We start from the raw sequence: 19,086 nt of genomic DNA on the forward strand, positions 1-19,086 counted from the left end.
TTTCTTTATCCAATAACATGTTAAGTCTCATTTTAAATATGATAAATCATTTAGTTACTAATTTTAAAAAAATAAGATAATTAGAATAGATTAAGATAACAATATAAAATTTTAAAAAGTTAAGGGTAATACTGACCATGAAAAGATTTTTCCGAACTCGTACTTTTAAAAGGAGTATGATATATATATAATAATATATATATATATATATTATATATAATATATATATAAATATATATATATATATATACTATATATATATTATGTGTGTGTAGTATATATAAGTATATATTATATATATGAGAAATTGGAGTACCTTGGTACCCGAAAAAAATGGTGATGACCATTGTACGAGAAAAGTGAATCTAAGGTGACACCCTAGGCTCTCACCTAAGGACGCGCCTAAAATCACATCATTTCCTAATTTTTTTTACGATCCGCTCCGGTTGAACTTATCTACACGTTCTTAAAACTCAAACACACCAATTTGGGCGTAAACCCGATCGCTGTTTTGGACATTATCCACTTCGGTGCAATTTTAACGGTTTCGAATAATAGAACTTGTTTGCACGGCTCAACGATATAGTCAAAACACGACCGGTTCAACCCAATGGTTGTGTTTGGCATTCTAAGAACTGTAAACACAATCTTACGGGAGCGGATCTGTAAAAAAGATTTAGATAGAATGATATGATGTGTCTTAAGCGCGTCCTTAGGCTGCAGGGGATAGGATGTCACCCTTAATTCACTTTTATAATATATATAATATATATATCATATATATATATATAATATATACGTATATATATATATATATATATAGAGAGAGAGAGAGATGGATTGGAGAGAGAGAAGAGGTAAAATCCTATCCACTATAAGTGATAGGAGGTTTTTGTCCACCAAACTTTTTATCCACTCAGATCTTGTCTTAAGATTTGTGCCATCAAAAGATGCACGAGAATCTTAAAAGATTATTCATATCTATCACGGATCCAATGCAATATCAACGGCTTAAAAAAGTTGCGTGGAGACTTATTCCTATCCACTTAAGTTGGACATTAAGCTTTTACCTATATATATAAATATAATTATATATATATATATGAACTTACTATTGATTGTATGGAGTGCTACATGCAATTTGTTGTCAGAGAAGGTAACGTCTCAAATATAATCAAAGTAACAATTGATTAAATAATTAAGCGCTCTATAGTTTATGTCCCTCCTTTCGATAGACGTTCTATATTATTCCTCCCCCCCCCTAAAAAAAAAAGCACCCCACCCCCCAGACCGTAGTTAATTTCACATAACAGATAACAAAATGGCAGTAGATAATTTGACACACCGCATCAAAAAAGCGGGTACGTAATATATTAGCTCACAGGTCTCCTTATTAATCTGTAGCTAGATGTGAATCTTAGGATCCGCGCTCCAGATTTTAACTTGATACATATATAAACACGGCATATGTGACTCATTTCAAGTATGTTTCTTAAGAAAAATGTTCCTCTCCTCTATAGACATTCAAATCTATTTTATTAGCCTACCATGTTTATAAAACAATAATAAAAACTCTACGTTCCGAAGTTCAATTTTAGGAGTCTTACACATTCCAGTCTCCGGAGTAGCTAGGATCCTCAACGGAGGCATCAATACGAGTTACACAACCTCTCATCACTACTATCAATCTCACATGAAACCTACCTCTAGCATCATGCACTCAGCAACCAAAAGAGTACACGAAAACGAATAAAATATGTTCAGCTAAATGGAGCGCGCAAGCGTCAAGACCTTCTTCACAAAAACAACTAGAAGAGTACACGTAAAAAGAACCATTAAATTTTGACGAACACACTCGAGATAACTTAGATCGTCAAATGTGGGATGATTCCGCATTGCCTAAATTATGGGAAGTACTACTGGTAGTAGTAAATGGCACTCTCTCTAGGCTTTAGCAAAAACTAAAAACACAAGTAGGTCCTCTGGAGTTCGAAGAGCCAAAATTTTGTGCCACTTTCTCTGAACTCACGTACGCGCTGCGCACACAAAAAAAAAAAAAGAAGAAGAAGGATAAAAGGTATTCTAGCAAGTAGCCACACCTGTAAATGAACTGGCTGTTACTACATAATTTTTAGAATGCCAGCGAGCTATCAACATGTGCATTCCACATATATGGATTTAAAATTTGTGGAAAGAAAAAGCAAGATGCTCTCTCGCTTTCTCTTGAATAAACTAGAGACAGAAGAATAACTAATTCAATTAAAATATCACGTCAGGAAACAAAACTATATGACATCACAAGCACCTGAATGTCATTTAGGGCTCAACTATCTGCGGTAATATGGTGGACATCGTCCAGCATAACTTGGTCATCAAAATTTCCCACCTGCTTATGGAAAATGCTCAAAACACATACCAAATATGAAATTATGAATAATCGGAATTAGTTAAAAGAGAACTTTTTTTCATGGATTGTATAAAAATTGCTAGTTAATAACATGTGATCAGATTCTATTTGCTGAAATAAAGTATAAAATAAAATTAATGGGAAAATTATCTCATTTCTATTTGTTATTTGCATACAATAAAAAGCTAACTAAGAAAGGATAATTGTACCACTCTCATCGTTTGTTTGCATATGCTACACCTTTGTGATGTGAGCTTTCGACGAATGAAGAACTAAGGGCTTCTCTGGATTGTGATCTACGACTTTGAAGTGTTTGACCTCGAAGAGGAGTCATGAAGGATGATCCTCCATTTCCAAACTGCATCTGACCTAGGCTTCCAGAAGAAAAACTATGTGCAAAACCTAGAGGGTGTGATTCTGCAAGGTGAATGTTGCTACCTCCCATACCAAATGGATGCTGCACAGAATCGGCAATTGTAGGACTCAGTGGCGTCTTCACTCTTCCATCCACTAGAATAGAAAACAAATAGAGGAAAATAATTTAAATTTGCTTTATTATCGTTATATGTGGAAATGAAAATTCATATAAAAGAAGAAAATAGTTAAAAAAAAAGCTTTAAGTCAATAAGATTGTAGCACATTCAGAAAGATTCATGATCAAATAGAAATCAGCTGCCAACTCCACTTAAAACGCATATGAACCATCCCCATGAAAACCCCAAAAGTTCTTATAAGGGTTGAGGGTACAATTTTATATTAATATATTCTATATTTCTAATACTCTTCTAGAGCAATGGCATCCTTTTGTTTTCAACCCCTCATTGTTAATTGATCACTTGGAAGGTGTGGCTGGATGAATTGGAATATGGATGTCTCTGATATTATCCTAAGTACCTGCTAGTATGCCACTCATTATAGCGAAATTGTGGCGAGGATTCATGAATATAATTCTATATTCTAACAACTCGTAATGTTGCTCAACTTACTGCTAAGGCCAACCAATAAGAGCTTAAATACTGAATTTTTTAATAGGTGCAATACTATAAGACAGCTGAGGTTTCAAACTTTAATATTCCAACTCAGTGATACAAGTTAATAACTGAGAGTGCAATCCGACCTTTTACAATCACTCATCAACTATAGGGGACAAATAATACAAAAAAGATACAGAAGAGAATTATGTAGGCTAGAATCAAAATTACTTTTACCGCAACTTCCTATTGCAGCGATCTATAAATCCTTAGAATTCAATTGGGATGTTCTCCTCGTGTAAGTTACTCTTTTTCCCCTCTACCATTCTCTATCTTGCTTTGTTAACAATTGTATCGAACACTACTTCTCTCTTCTCTTCTGCCCCTTCCATATCCTACTTGTAATTTTCTCACTTCCAAGCTTCCTCTTTTGTTATAGTTTTGCCACTAATTTCCTTGCACCAAAAAAAAAAACCTTGCTCATCTAACTTGCCATCTTTAATTAACAAGAAAAAACATGCTATATTTTCTTTTCCCCTCATCTTTCTTCTAGTTTTCTTACGAGTCTCCATTCTTAATCATCAAAGCTAATTTCTTTTCCCCTATTTGCATACTGTGCTTCCAGATTTACTCAAGCAAACACAGTACAATGTACATGATTGACTTCATCATGTTTGCCTCTGCTAGAGTTAGGCTAGAATGTGTGTGTGTGTGTGTGTGAACTCTATTCACAAGAACTTGGAGAAATTAGACGGCATGAGGTTGTGCTTTACTTAGATCCTGCCAGCCCAAGTTGCACATCTCTTCTGAGGTTACCATTGAAGTTAAAGTTCAAATTAGAAGAATTAAAAACAATTGGTGCTGATAGGAATACTGATATAGAAAAATAAATCCAAGTGTTGTGCGAATTACAGGCACGTATCAAGAACCCGTCGTAACATGGATGTGAAGACAAAAGCACCAAAAAGAAAAAAGAAACAAAGAAAACTTTGTGAACGCGTAGTAAATAACAAAGTGATAAGGTTAGATGATTCATCTCATGAGAACAAGCATACCTATGGAGCTCTACCGTTGGAAGTTGAGAATGGAATGACTTGCACTGTTATGCCTAAAAAGAGGGAGGTGTGATCTTCTGAAAACTTTGGGGGTCCAGTTGAAAGCATATGATATCGCACAAGCAAGAAGTATAACTGATATAAAAAACAAAACAAACAGAATAGCTGGATTTGCATTTTCATGCAATATGTTTGCGCCATGGAACTCTGATTGTCTTGAGAATGCTTGTCCATCCTCCAATAAAAGCAACACCCAAGGTCCAAGTGACGCTCCCAGATCCAAGTAAACATGGTTATCTGTAATGTGCAGTCCATCTCTAAGCAGTGATACAATATATGGTGCCCTGAAGCTGTAGTGTTCAATAAAGGGCTGCGGGACAACACTATGCTTTGTAACGTCCCATGTTTCCTCGCAAAATTTGTGACCCGCATGCAGCACATCATCCAAGGATGCATCTGAAGTCAAGTTGAAAAACCGATACACTACAAAGAAACAAGACATGGCATAAAACTGCCCATGTGGTACATGCAAGTTCTCATTAAGAGCACAAGGTTGTAGTTCACAGTCAATTGCAGGCCCTAAGTTCAACCATTCAGAAAGATTGACTGTTACTTTTGCAAGTGAACTATAACATTCCCATTGAGGTGCACTAATCAACTCAACAGGAACACCTGGCCTTCCAATTCTCATAGTTTTGCATGCACTTAGAGGACTTCCATCTTGGTTTGATGTGTTACACTGAGAACATATATATTTCTCTCTATACACCGACTGCAGGCATGGATGCCTAAGCTCCATTTTACCATTACTTGAGCTCACTGTTTGTCGTTGCATTCTAAGAAGGTGAACCACTGATTTATCAAATGCATCATTTAAGCCATATCCCAAAAGAGAATATGCACTCAGATGATGATTGAGCACTCTTGTGCTCAAATTTATACCTGTCTCATCATTTATGGGCTTTTCGGTCTCAAATGTCACTTGCAATGACGAACCACCCATATCCAGTGCACCATGTGTCTTTAGTTGGTGATGAACCTAACAGACCCATATGAGCTTCCTCCATGCCTGTGATAGTTTTAACCCAATTTTTCTGGCATAAGAAAGATGATTTCTTCAAAATGGACCATGCTTTCTCCAAAACCCACTCTGAATCAAAGCTTGGTAGCCTACGAACACCAGTTGTAGCATATAGAAACACAGAGGCATGCTTGTGAGCTTGTTTGGGTATTTGCTTCTCCGCCCACTACAAAAGTGGCTTTATGGCAGCCTTCAAACCAGATTATTGTGCACCGGTTTACCAAAACCAATTTCAGTTTCCATCCGCTGATAAGCACGGCCCTTCATTGCAGTAGACTTTTTCTCAGGACCTTCAGGTAAAGACCTCAAAATAAGGGTTAATTGTTAGGATTGTGTCTTTGATTCTTTGTATAACTTCATGAGAATTAGATAGGGTTGAAGATCTATCATGATTAGGAGATTGAATCTCATCATGATTAGGAGTTTGAATCATATTCTAATTACGAAGTTAGGCTAAAGATAGGGTTTTGGTTTCCCTATATATATTCTTCTATTGTTGGAGGAAAAACCAAGCAGATGAGAGAGAATCAATACTCTTGTAATCTAGGGTTAGCAGAGGACGTAACCTGATTCAAGAATATTGTGCGAGAGGAGAGGCTTTCGTAGTCTTTGTATGTGCAAAAGATTACATCATTAGGAAAGGGTTTCACAGTCTGTATCTGTTTAAAAGATTGTAAGGAGAGGGCTTTGGAGATAATATGAGAGTTGATTATGTATGTGAGGTTAAGAGATTGAAAGACGAGAGTTGAGTGGTTCCTCTTGTAGTTCTCCCTGATACATAGTGGATTTCTCGTGTTGTTACCCGTGGATGTAGGTTAAAGTTGGTCGATCGAACTACGTAAATCTCGGTGTTCTTTCTTCTTGATTGTGGTTGTTTTATATCTTGTTGATTGTGGGTTGGCTTCCGAGTTGTGAAGATCGTAGTTCACGATGAGACTAAAATTCCCCAACAAGTGGTATCATAACCATAATGATGGATCCGGGAGCGAGAGCAAGATAGAAGCTGACGTCATGCAAGATTGAAGATCCACGTTACAAGAATCAAGATGAAGAAAAGAAAAAAAGGAAAACTTTCAGCCAATCAGTAGGACCATGTGAAATTAACGTGAGGTGTACGAATTCCAACTTACGAAGGAGAAAGGAAACAAATTTTGATGTGTACACGTGAGAGAAAATCAAGTTATTGGTGATTTGTGGTGCTATTCATCTGGTGTAGGCTGATTTGTGCGGAGTTTGGTGTTCTGGATCCAAATCCAATGGATGCAGTTGATCCGGGTGTAGATCAGTGAATCAAAGGCGGAACACAACAATCTAGCAATCGATTCCTAGGTTTTGGAGTGCTGTGAATGCGATAGGAGAGTCTGATTTCTCAGATTATGCTCGAATTAGTCAAAAGATGGAGGAAAGTTTTGATTGTGGTAACGAGACAGATCTGATGGCAGATAGGACAAACGAATATGCGACAGATGAGACTGGTGAAGAGAATCAGACGTGATTCTAACAGTAGAATTATCAACATATGATTATTTAAAGTCATCGCAGGAGCAGGAATTGGTTGGTGTGTAAACTCGAAGAGGACTATGTCAGATTAGGTGGAGCTTGCAAGCGGGCATGATCGAGTGACATACAGGGAGATGGAGATGGTAGCATTGGACTTGAAGACGATAAGCGCTCATATTCGGTCCAAGCCAAGTGACGAAGGGGATAGAGGCATCCGGTTCGTAGTGTGGAGTAGAAGAGGTGCACCGATATGATTCGAGACAAGCGATGCAGGTGGAGTACGAGGATAACAGGTAGGGGAAGGCTACTGTCAAGTTCAGTTTGGGAGGAAAAGTATGGTTGATTTACTTCTAATGTCAGAGATGGCGAAGATCTCTTGGTGTGCACAAGAGAGGTGGAGGCGTCACACCGAGATAGATGAAAGTGAGGTCATAGGGGCATCTAGTTGGAGAGCAGTTGCTTCGATTTGAAGTGCGAAAGAAATAGAAGACTCTAGCAGGAGAGGTAAAGTTTCAAGACGGTAATAGTAGATCTTCGAGGTGGCTTGGGAATCAAATTTAAGGTGGAGATTGTTAGGATTGTATCTTTGATTCTTTGTATAACTTCATGAGAATTAGATAGAGTTGGAGATATATCATGATTAGGAGATTGAGTCTCATCATGATTAGGAGTTTGAATCCTATTCTAATTAGAAAGTTAAGCTAGAGATAGGGTTTTGGTTTCCCTATATATTCTTCTATTATTGGAGGAAAAGACAAACATATGAGAGCTAATATTCTTATAATCTAGGGTTATCAGAGGACATAACCTGATTCAAGAATATCGTGCGAGAGAAGAGAGTTTTGTAGTCTTTGTCTGTGTAAAAGATTACATCATTGGGAGAGGGTTTCACAGTATTTATCCGTTCAAAAGATTGTAAGGAGAGGGTTTTGGAGATAATATGAGAGTTAATTATATATGTGAGGTTGAGAGATTGAGAGACGAGAGTTGAATGGTTCCTCTTGTAGTTCTTCCTGATACATAGTGGATTTCTCGTATTGTTACCCGTGGACGTAGGTTGAAGTTTGTCGATCGAACCACGTAAATCTTGGTGTTCTTTCTTCTTGATTGTGATTGTTTTATATCTTATTAATTGTAGGTTGGCTTCCGAGTTGTGAAGATCATAGTTCGCGGGTAGACTAAAACTCCCCAACATCAACTCCTACCATCTACACCATGCACAATTGACCGCTCGTAGACGAAAGCTCTAGTGCCCGTACTTCTACAATCAAGAATCACAAAATAATCAAACACTTTACATGAAAAAAATGATTAAAATACCTTGAGGATATATAAATCAGAAAGAATAACAACAGAATGCCAACAAGACATATTAAACTCGCTCTAGCCCACTTCTTCCATGTACATGGGGTCGTAGATGAGGATTTATCCTTTGAAAAGTTTGATGCAACAGCTTGTTTTTGTAAAATGAGATGAGGTTTGTTATGATTATGACTCTTGTCGAACTCAACGTCAAAATAACCTTCCTCTAGCTGTGATTTAGCAGATGTGAGAAATTTTGAAGATAGGCAGAAAGTCGCATGCTGGTTACTTTCCAGAACAATTGAAGCAGAACTTAAGTTTATAGCCTGTTTTTGACACAATTAACATTGACCATGTTATAAATGCAATCTCACGAATAACAATTTTCTAACAGGGAAAGAAGTTGCTGGAGTGCTGCCATATCACTTTTGGGTGCACAGTCTAGCCTTTACAAAATAAAGGCTTAATACAAAACCAGGAACTTGTTTGAATGCATCTTTGAAGCAAATGATTAAAACAAGTATGTGTACATCTGTGCATTTATTTTCTATCCCCTCTCATCTGTCAATAAAGGATAAGAGCCTCTAGCAGATGACCAAACTGAGATGCAGTCCTACAAGTGCCGTAAATGATAAGTATCATGGCGCTCAAAGTTGTCAATGATTAAAGACAAGAAGATAATAGCTAAAATTCTCAATTCTCCTCAAAGCCTCACGTTGCATTTATAAGTTAATAGCAGTCACACAACAGGAATAACATGAATATGAACTACAACAGCAAAAATTCTCAACATAAAACGCATCCAGTAAGTACTATAAGTAAACAAACAGAAATTGTCTATAACAAGAAAGTAGAGGTATGGTAATTAATATCGGTGTGTGCAGAACAGAAGAACACTGCTCCAATTTGCATAATATGAAACGATGGAGAGATTACTCAGGTTAACTCAAACCAACTGATAAAGAATTGTCTAGCAGTCACTTAGACACTTGGTTGGTATCTTTTCTAATAGTTATTTATAGCATCAAAGTATGGTGGTTAAAGCGGGGAACACTTCTAGCATTCTGTACTATATGACATGGATTTGCCATCGAGTTGAATTGAAAATCTATCGGTAAATATGTAAAAAGAAGTGACGTGTAACTAGGGATGGATCCAGAATTTATTTTGTGGGAGCACATTTACAATTATACGCATAAATTAAATAATTTATACAATATATATTTTTACCAATAGAAAATTTTATTGATACAATAATCCCGAAGATCTAAACACAACATTTCATTACCATTTTTACATCAAATACATGATTATTTTCATTGTCATCACAAAACTAACAAAATGCTACTAGACGTCCTCCCAACAATAAGTTTCACAATTGTATAGGTTACAACTTTATTGGGGGCACCTGTACAAATTGTGTGGGGCACCTATATAAATATGTCAACCCTAACCCTTCAACAAAAATTACATAGTTGTATGAGGACATGTGCCCCACACTCTTCTTCATAGATCCGTACTTGCACATAACATAACACATTCAATATTAAATTGACCCTTTTTTGGCTAAATTACAAGATTAATATATTTAATTGCAATTATTTACTAATAAGGCATATTTAGTTGCACCGGCAACAATAAGATATTAATACTTATTTAGTTTTGCCATTAAGGTAAAATCAGTCATCGCCAATGAGATTTACGCGCCAGATCCTCACGCACGTGCCTGACGTGATCCAGTTTAAACGATTAAATACAGTGATGTGGCAGAGCTTTGATTATGTTGCAGAGGGCTAGATGAGATTCTTAGCTAACCCTAAAACTCCAATTGAAAACCAAAAGCCATATTTTCCCAAAATTTCAGCCCCAATTAAAACCCAAATTTCCCCTATCAACCAAGAACCCTACTTTTTCTCCCAAATTCATTTTCAGCCCCGATTTGAATCATTTCAATTTTAAATGAATCCAACCAAGAACCCTAAGTTATGCACGTCATCAGCACTCTGCCAAGCCAGCAGCCAAAAAAACCTACATTGCACGTGAAGTCACACAGCGATTTGCTCAAAAAACATACCATAATGAATATTAAACTAATCAAACATGAATAATATTAATTTGTTTTGCTTTCTTAATAATGGATTCTATCATAGTAAACAAAAGTAGCTGGATAAAAAAGCTTGTCGTGTTTCTTTCTCTCACAAGCCAATGAGTAGCTACACAGATAATAGCTTCATTTTTCCCTTTTCTTAAAAACTAGCTTTTAGTTTAATGCTTATGGCGCATTTTGGTACTACTGTAATATTGATATATGGAGCGTATAAGCAACTCATGAGATGGATCCCCGCGCATAGATGTCTACTGGTAGCAAACTAGTGCAACACTAGTACACAAGCAAGTATTTTCCTTCTAGATTCATTAAAAATAGCGACCCTACATTAAAATATAGAAGAAATTTTCTAAACAAACTCATTCATAATTTTTTTTCTAAAAATAGACCCCCTTGAGTTTTTTTTTACAAAAATCGACTCATTTAGTGCATAGAATGTTAGGCTTTAGGGTTATAATCAGGGCCGGATCTGAGATTTTAGGGGCCCTGTGCGAAAAGTAAACACAGGGCCTTTCTCTATATACAAAGTGAAAGTGAAAGTGAAAGTGAAAATCATGTACAAGAAACAGTGAAATGGAGAGATAAACTTCAGAAGTCACCCTTACTTTTTTAGAGGAAGTAGAAACTAAGATACACTCTCTATCAATGTCTAAACAGGGTGTCGTGAGGAAGAAGTTACCAATTATTTGAATGAATACACAACAATATTCAAATTAGGTAGGAAATATTTCATTGGACATATCTATTTCAGAATAAAATAAAGCCCTTCATTGAACATAACTTAGTGGTACTACTAAGTCAGCAAAAACACTAAGTTTGCATTTAATGGAAAATAAAATGCATACCTGACTTTCACCACATTCATAAGATAAAGATGGGTATTGTACTGAAGCAACGCAAAAGTTTCATCCGCAAGTCCAATATATGTGCAATTTTTTACTATGTCCCAGAGACCTGAAATTATTAATGTAGTCTCTCTATAATAGCGTTACCATCATGTGGTCATGGATACACGAGAATGTACGCATAAAACTCACCAGAATGGACAGTATTGTCAATATCTCTAGCAAGCTCATTTACAGCAGTTAAGTCTTCAGTGTCCTTAGGGTTCCTTCGTAATCTTATAGCAGTTCTGCAAATGAATTTAAAAAGTTCAAAGCTAACTAATCAAAAATAAAACGCCACACTTATTTTTAGCATAAACCAGGAGACTAAAGGATTCAATAAGAAATACTTGCATATTATGTTCATCTTGTATCTGTGCTTACCTTCATAAGAGATATCGAAGCCTTTAGCATAAAAAAGTATCATCGAAAAATTGTCCTCCTTGCATTTTTAGCTGCAAAATCACTAATTAAGCCCTTAACATCAATTTTATCTATAAAATCATTTTCAATAGATATCAAAGCTAGTCCATTCAGTCTTTCTTGTGACATGGTCGATCTCAAATAAGATTTTAATAATTTTAATTTTGAAAAACTTCTTTCTGCAGATGCGACTGTAACAGGTATAGTCAATAATATTCTATAAGCAATACATGCATTTGGAAAACAATTTCGTATTTTTAAGAAATTCAGTATATCAATAGCCATCTTTGTTTCTTTTGGTAAAATATATCGTAAGATTTTTAGTTCTCCATATAAATCTTTCCCATCAAGATCAGAAAATGTTTTATATTTTAGAACAATTTCAAGATTATCACAACATGCTTTCAAATTATTATCATCTAATGAGTTTAACTTTTCTGAACCAAACAAAAATCCAAAAATATCTTCATATACTTTATATTGCTCAAACCTTTTCTTTAGTGAACCAATAGCTTGATCTATAATACACAAAAAATAATTGATTCTAAAAGATTCTTCAGCTGATTGTGTTGTCTCCTCATTAACATTCTCATCAAATTGTCTTTTTCTACGGATTTGACGTTTTACTTGAAATACAGAATCAATTTCCATTTCAGTAGCAATTTCTTTAGCAATTGTCATAGCTTGTGTGAACCCAACTTCTCTATACTCCTCAAAAAATCTAATCAATCCTTTTACTTGATCTATAGCAATATCAATAAGCATGTCTTTAGATTGTAAATATTTGCTAATTAAGTTAACAGCAAACAATATATCATACCAAATAATCATACTTAATAAAAATTCAAAATTTCCAATTCCATGTGTTGCTAAAGAATCTGCTTCACTCCTTATTTTGGAGTCATTATCAGTTTATGCTAACTGAAGTATTGCTTCTCTTATTCAAGAAATGAGAACATGCACTTGATCTGATTAAATGCATGTTCTCATTTCTTGAATAGAATTCATGAAGCTTCATAGTTAACAGCGTAATAAGATACCTTGCGCACTTGTAATGGATGAAGTTGTTGAATTTCCCTTGATTGAAAGGATGAAGAAGACTCATTCACTCATTTCCATTACTTTTTTTGCTCAATTGTTACTTCTAAACACTAACGTTTGTGAAGAGGAAGAAAAGGAAGGACAAAGAGGCAATTTTCACTGATAAAAGTTAGATATCAGTAACATTTAGCAAAAAAAAGTTATATTTAAATGCTATTTAAGACACTAAAATATTAAATAGTACTAGAAATTTAACATGTAAAATTGCACATGATATGAAAAAGTTTTAAAAATATTTTATATATTTATATGTAAAGAAAGTGTGCATTTGATTCTCAAAATATATGAAGAGAGGATGTGTGTGATGATATATAATTGTTGTTTTAAGAAAAAAAACACTATTCCTGTCCACTTTCTTCTATCACTTTTTATTTTTCTAAAACAAACTTATCATTTTTGTTCCTATCATAATATAAATACAGGTCAATGTTAGTTCTTTCATATACACATGAAGATATGATATGGAATATTCTAGAAGAAAAAGAATGAGAAAGAAAATAAAATAAAATATCTCCTTAATGACATTACCTTCTTGCCCTCCCAACTATAAATAAGCTGAGGATATGTTCTCCAAAACAAAAACAGAATACTTTATCGATATCCTTTGAATAAACTAACCATTCCCTATCACATTTCTCTCCATTTGATAAATGTCTAGTGTAAAATGCCGAAGAAAAACATCTTCCTAATTTATCTTTAGGACCTTTTTCAACTAATAGATCTCTTATAGGGCCATTTTTCACTAATATATCTCTAGATTTTGTGTCCAAATTATCCCAAGTTCTTGGATCATAAATATTTAAATTCATGAGCATGGATTGATTATCAAATTCATTGCCTAAAATATTTTCATTTTCATTTTCATTATGATTCTCATTTTCATTCTCATTTTCATTTTCATTATGATTCTCATTTTCATTCTCATTATGATTCTCATTTTCTTTATCATTTTCATTTTCATTATGATTCTCATTTTCATTCTCATCTTTATTTTCATTATGATTCTCATTTTCTTTATCAATTTCATTTTTACTTTGATCATCAACATTTTCATTCTCATACTCATTCAAGCCCAAATCATTAATGTTATCATTTTCAACTAAATCTTGTGTTTCTCTAACAATAAATTTATCAAGCGCTCCACTTTGAGTTTGGACAAATTGTTCAATTTTTCTTTTTTTCTTGCGTTTATCATATCCAGAAGGATATTTTCTTGGAGGCATTTCTATATCTATAATAAAGTATTACTGATTACAATCAAATTGAAAGTAGTCAAAGATTTGGAAGTTGGAACAATACAACCTGATGAAGTCCGGCGAACTTGACAGCGGCCAGCGGGGGCAGCGACGGCAAGCTCATCGGAGCTTCGAATCGGAGCTCAGCGGGGGAGGACAGCGATCCCTGAAGTCGATTTTTGGGCCTGGGCGGTCAGCGATGGAGAATCTGACGGCGACAGACCGAGTGACCGACGGCGACAGGTGCGGAGTGCGGACCAGAGGAGAGGGCTCAGAACTCAGAAGGGGGCGGCCAGATCTGGATCTTTTTGAGAAGGTCGGCTGTGTTTTTAAAGTAGGGTTTTTGACGGACGGTTGAGATTAAGGGTTGTATGAAATAAACGGTCTAAATTTACTCTCCCTATATATATAAATATAAAGGAAAAAAATTTGGGGGCCCCCCAAGATTGGGGGCCCTGTGCAACCGATCATGCTGCGCTCCTTCAGAGCCGGCTCTGGTTATAATTGAGGGTTTACAACCTCCTAAATAGTCGGGGTTGGCAACCCCGACTATTTAGGAACCGGATTAAGATAAAATGAGTTTATTTTTGTAAATAAAACTCAAGGGGGTCTATTTTTAGAAAAAAATATGAATGGGTTTATTTAGAAAATTTCTTCTTCAAATATATCCAAACAAAATTTAAATTTTGTTGCACAGCTCCAAAATCGAAAAATAACAAGAAAAAACAACCAGATGTATTCTTCGATAAATAATGAATTAATGATGTTTAAAAAACAATATGATCAGGTAAGCTTCTTAATTGTCATTTTCTAGTGCTATAAATTTACTGAGAATTATATTATTTGGTATGTTAAATCTTACAGCTCTTGATTCAATCGAAATAAGGTATATAATCTGCAGAGTGATTGATTCGCCATTGGACTAAAAATTGAGATTTTTTTACAGGAGCTTCGGATTTAGCTGAACCTAACCCAATTAGATACTTGTGGATCCTAATCTATGAACACCGCCAAATACAAGAGGAAAAATCAAGAAAAATAATCAAAATTCAAGGGGAAGAGATAGAGACTTACTGACCTTCAGAGATTGCTCGATTAGATCTCAAATCTCCTCTCTGATTCTAGAGTTTGAATGAATCTACGATTTGTGCGAGAACTTTGAGGGGACTGAGACGCTTGCTGACTGCAAATTTTCGGGGCTGATATTTTCAATGTTTCGAGAGATATTTGGAGATGGCTGAGTCTTTTCGACGAAGGTATTTTTAACGGGCTAACTCGAGAGAATGTTGCTGGTTTCTCGCCCAACTGACATGTGGGCCAGAGCACTAGAATGGACCCCACTAGTTTGGAGCCTATTCTTTTTTAGGGGTGGTTTGTTTGCCTAAAAAAAGAGGGAAATCAAATAAATGGAAAACTATATCTAAGAAAAATTATTTTGTAAATTTTTGGTTAGCTTAAAAAAAGGAAATTAAAGAAAATGGAGATGAGATGATGTTAGCTGTCACCTTATTATAGGATGATGTGAGTGTTTTTTTAAGAAAAATTGTTTTGATGTTGTTTGGTTGGTGAAAAAAAATAAAGAAATGAATTATATGAAACATATTTCTTGTAATATGTTATTTTCTTTTTGTTTGGTTCATTCTTAAAAATAAGAAAATAGATGAGATGAGATGAGTTATCTGATGTGATCCACACTTAAGGAAATCGTTTTCCTAGCTTTTTGGGAGAAAATGGGTGAGAATGAAATGTTAATGAGATGAGATGAGTTGTCACCATCTTATTGGATGATGTGAGTGATTTGAAATGATTCACCATCTTATTGGATGATGTGAGTGATTTGAAATGATGAGATGAGATGAGTTGAGTGATGTTGTGGATAAAAATAATATTTATTTGAAATGATGAGATGAGATGAGTTGAGTGATGTTGTGGATAAAAATAATATTTTATTAGATGTGGTGAATGAGTTGTTGGATGAAAATATTTTTTTATTAGATGTTGTGAATGAGTTGTTGGATGAAAATAATATTTTTTTAGATGTTGTGGGTGGAGTTTTAGAGATGTAAATGGATGAAATTATACTTTTTAAGATTTCTACTTTTTCATTTTCATTTCTTGATTTTTAGGAAATAACCAAACAGACCCTAACGGAAGGAAACCGAGGCTGATTAAGATTTAGGCCTTATGGCGTACATTGGAAGTTGTCTGATGCGGCATAATTATGTACCAAAATTGCAAGTGCACAATTGATCAAGTTATAGTATAAGAATATCGATCCCACGAGAAAGGTGATTTTAAGAGATTATTAGAAATGATTCTTATGTTTTGTGCGTGACAATTAGGAATAAAGAATAAGTGTGATTGTGATGTGTGATTGTTGTGAATATATGCAAAAGATAATAAATTGAATTTTAGAGGAGAGAAGAAAGAATCAAAGAATAAATGAAATCACAAGGCAAGAAAGCTAAATGAATAAAATCAAGAAATAAAACCAAGAATGAAAAGAAAATTTAAGAAAGTCAAGATGGAGGATTCAAAAAAGGTAAGAGATCTAGAATATAATCCACTAACCAATTTTAATTACAAAATACAAACTATTCTTTTTTTATCATATTTCAACTTAGATTTATTAAGCATAGATTATCAAACCATTTAAGGAAAGCGTAACCTATCAAATTATCATCTAAGTCAAAATTACTATTCATGATAAGAACAACAACATGATAATAATCCTAGAATTCATAAGCATAACCTATCAAACCATTTAAGATAAGCATAGATTATCAAATTCTTCTTCTACCGATTAGTTCTTTAGTTGATTATCCTAAACATGAACATTTTTCTTCTTCTACCGATTAGTTCTTTAGTTGATTATCCTAAACATGAACATTTTAAGTGCAAGAGAATAATCCATACAATATAAAGAAAATTAGACTAGTTCCATACAATTCTAAGATTCCTACAAGAATTAAATTCACATCTTAAGAAATAAAAACAAGAAAAAGAAGACTAATTACAAAATTAAAAAGAAAAATCTAAACTATGAACAAGAAATAAATCTAATTACAAAGAAAATAAAAATCTAAACTACAAAATAAATTGCAGAAATTAAATGCAAGAAAAATAAATCAACTTTACAAATTAAAGTGCAAAAAGAAATAAAAAAAATAAAAAAATAAATCTACGCTACAAGCATGAATTTAAATCTAACTAATAAGCAATAATAAAGAAATTACTAAAAAGAAATAAAAGTGAAAAGAAATGCAAACATTCAAATTGCTCTTCATCTCCATCCTCATCATTCAACAAAGATGAGAAAGAACAAATTTAAAGAGGAGAAAAATTACTATTATTAATTGCAACTAAAGTTACAATGTTTGGAAGGCCTTCTCAATTAAGAGTAGCCCTCCTTTCTAAAAGGAGTTATAAAATTTTTTACCCCCTTAACCCCTCACTCTCTACCCCCTATTTATAGTAATCATCAATGAATATGAGCCATTGGATTTGTCTTGAGCCCCAAGCAAAGCAATCTCCACCTTTGAATTTGCTTTTTGTTTTTCTCTAGCCCAACATAGGAGGCCCATTTACATATGATTTTCAAAGTTAAATCAAGTTCGGTCCACAGCCCATTCCTTTATCTGCACAAGATGATTTCAAAACCAAGCCAAGTCCGGTCCATCATCCAAATCTGCAGCGGCCCAGTGTCAAATGGAAATCTGCATCAAAGTCCGGCCCATCATGTTATTTTCAACATTAAACTCTGCAGCAAAGTCCGGTCCTCAATGTTTATGGGTGTATAATCTCTTTTTTGTTTGATGGGCTTTGTGCTGTGCATTAAAACATGATGTCTTGTGGATTAAGAATTTTGTTTCTTTTCTTTTTCCTTTGGGCCATCATTTGCTTGATGCTCTTTGGGCTTCCATCCTTTCAATCATGGCTTCTAAAATGCTGCAAAATAGAGAAGAGAGATTTTTAAGGGGTTTTTACATTTAATAATATTTATTTATATTTCCATTCATTTATGTGCAAACTAATCTAACAACTATTATTAATGGTATATTTATTAATGTAAAATAGATAATAAGGATATAAAATTGTAATAAAAATATGATTATCATTGTCCATTTTGAAATTTGGTACCCCAAAAGTATTTCTGCACGGTTGATGCCCTTAAATTTTGGTATCCCTAAACTTTGTATGCTTTTTTTTTTAATTATAAATTTTAAGCGAAAAGATGAGTAGGTACCAAAGTTCACTGAATGTGGATAGAGCTCATTTGACAAAGTGTCAAATGAAAAAGGAAAAAAACGCACTTCAGAGGTCAAAGTTCAAAATTGATGAAAGTTTGGTCTAACAAGGTGCGGATAAGCCTAAATTTTACTTGGTGGTTTACAATGGGGGTGATAAGTCATAAAGAATGGTTCATGGGTAGCATTTAGCAGGATTCCTATCAGAACCGTTTCTATACGAGTGACATTAATTACATAATAGATAAATGTATTCAGATGCTCTCCAATTAGGTGGTAATTGGAAAGTCTCTAATTCCTCCAATTATTATCGTACTTTCCAAATTCAATAGAAAAAATTAGTCCACGGGATAAAAACACTATGATCTTGAAAACTACTGTTTTTCAAAAACCAGTATCTTTTTAAAAACCACTAGCATAGTAGTGGAATCCTACATAGTTTAACTCATCCATTGAATTTTGATTGTAAGGTAATGGTTAGAGACTCTCTAATTACCATCTAATTGGAGATGATCTAAATCCTAGATAAAATGTATTTGATTCCCAAACTAGCTATCTAACCATCCGCGAGTGATGTAGTTCACCTTATTTTACGAGAACACCCTGTATAATTGGTTGATTCATACCATACACGATAGTTAGAGAGTTCGATTCATAATTGTGACCATTCAATGGTATAAAGCATCCAATTCCCATAAGGATGGTCTACAGGAATTCTAATGTATAACATTTATGCTTCTATTGGGTTCAAAGCTTGTTTGTATACTTAAACA

The 19,086-nt window shown here is 34.4% G+C and overlaps 1 protein-coding gene and 1 long non-coding RNA gene across 2 annotated transcripts; both read right to left on the minus strand.

The window, feature by feature from the left end:
* Window positions 2,519-5,838, minus strand: LOC109834577 (probable apyrase 7; the record flags this gene model as incomplete). Its single annotated transcript, XM_020402613.1, is given in 6 exon segments — window positions 2,519-2,917; window positions 4,434-4,677; window positions 4,679-4,719; window positions 4,722-5,458; window positions 5,460-5,718; window positions 5,721-5,838. Coding segments are annotated over 5 exon segments (1,389 nt in total), but the record flags the coding sequence as incomplete, so codon positions are not given.
* On the minus strand, window positions 8,307-12,636 carry LOC109832850. The gene is made up of 4 exons (XR_002245007.1): window positions 11,692-12,636; window positions 11,461-11,555; window positions 11,269-11,377; window positions 8,307-8,929 (listed from the first exon to the last, which is right to left on the minus strand). It is a non-coding gene; the product is annotated as an uncharacterized LOC109832850 (long non-coding RNA).

The sequence above is a fragment of the Asparagus officinalis genome, chromosome 3 (assembly GCF_001876935.1).
Source record: "Asparagus officinalis chromosome 3, Aspof.V1, whole genome shotgun sequence".
NCBI classification, from domain to species: Eukaryota; Viridiplantae; Streptophyta; class Magnoliopsida; order Asparagales; family Asparagaceae; genus Asparagus; species Asparagus officinalis.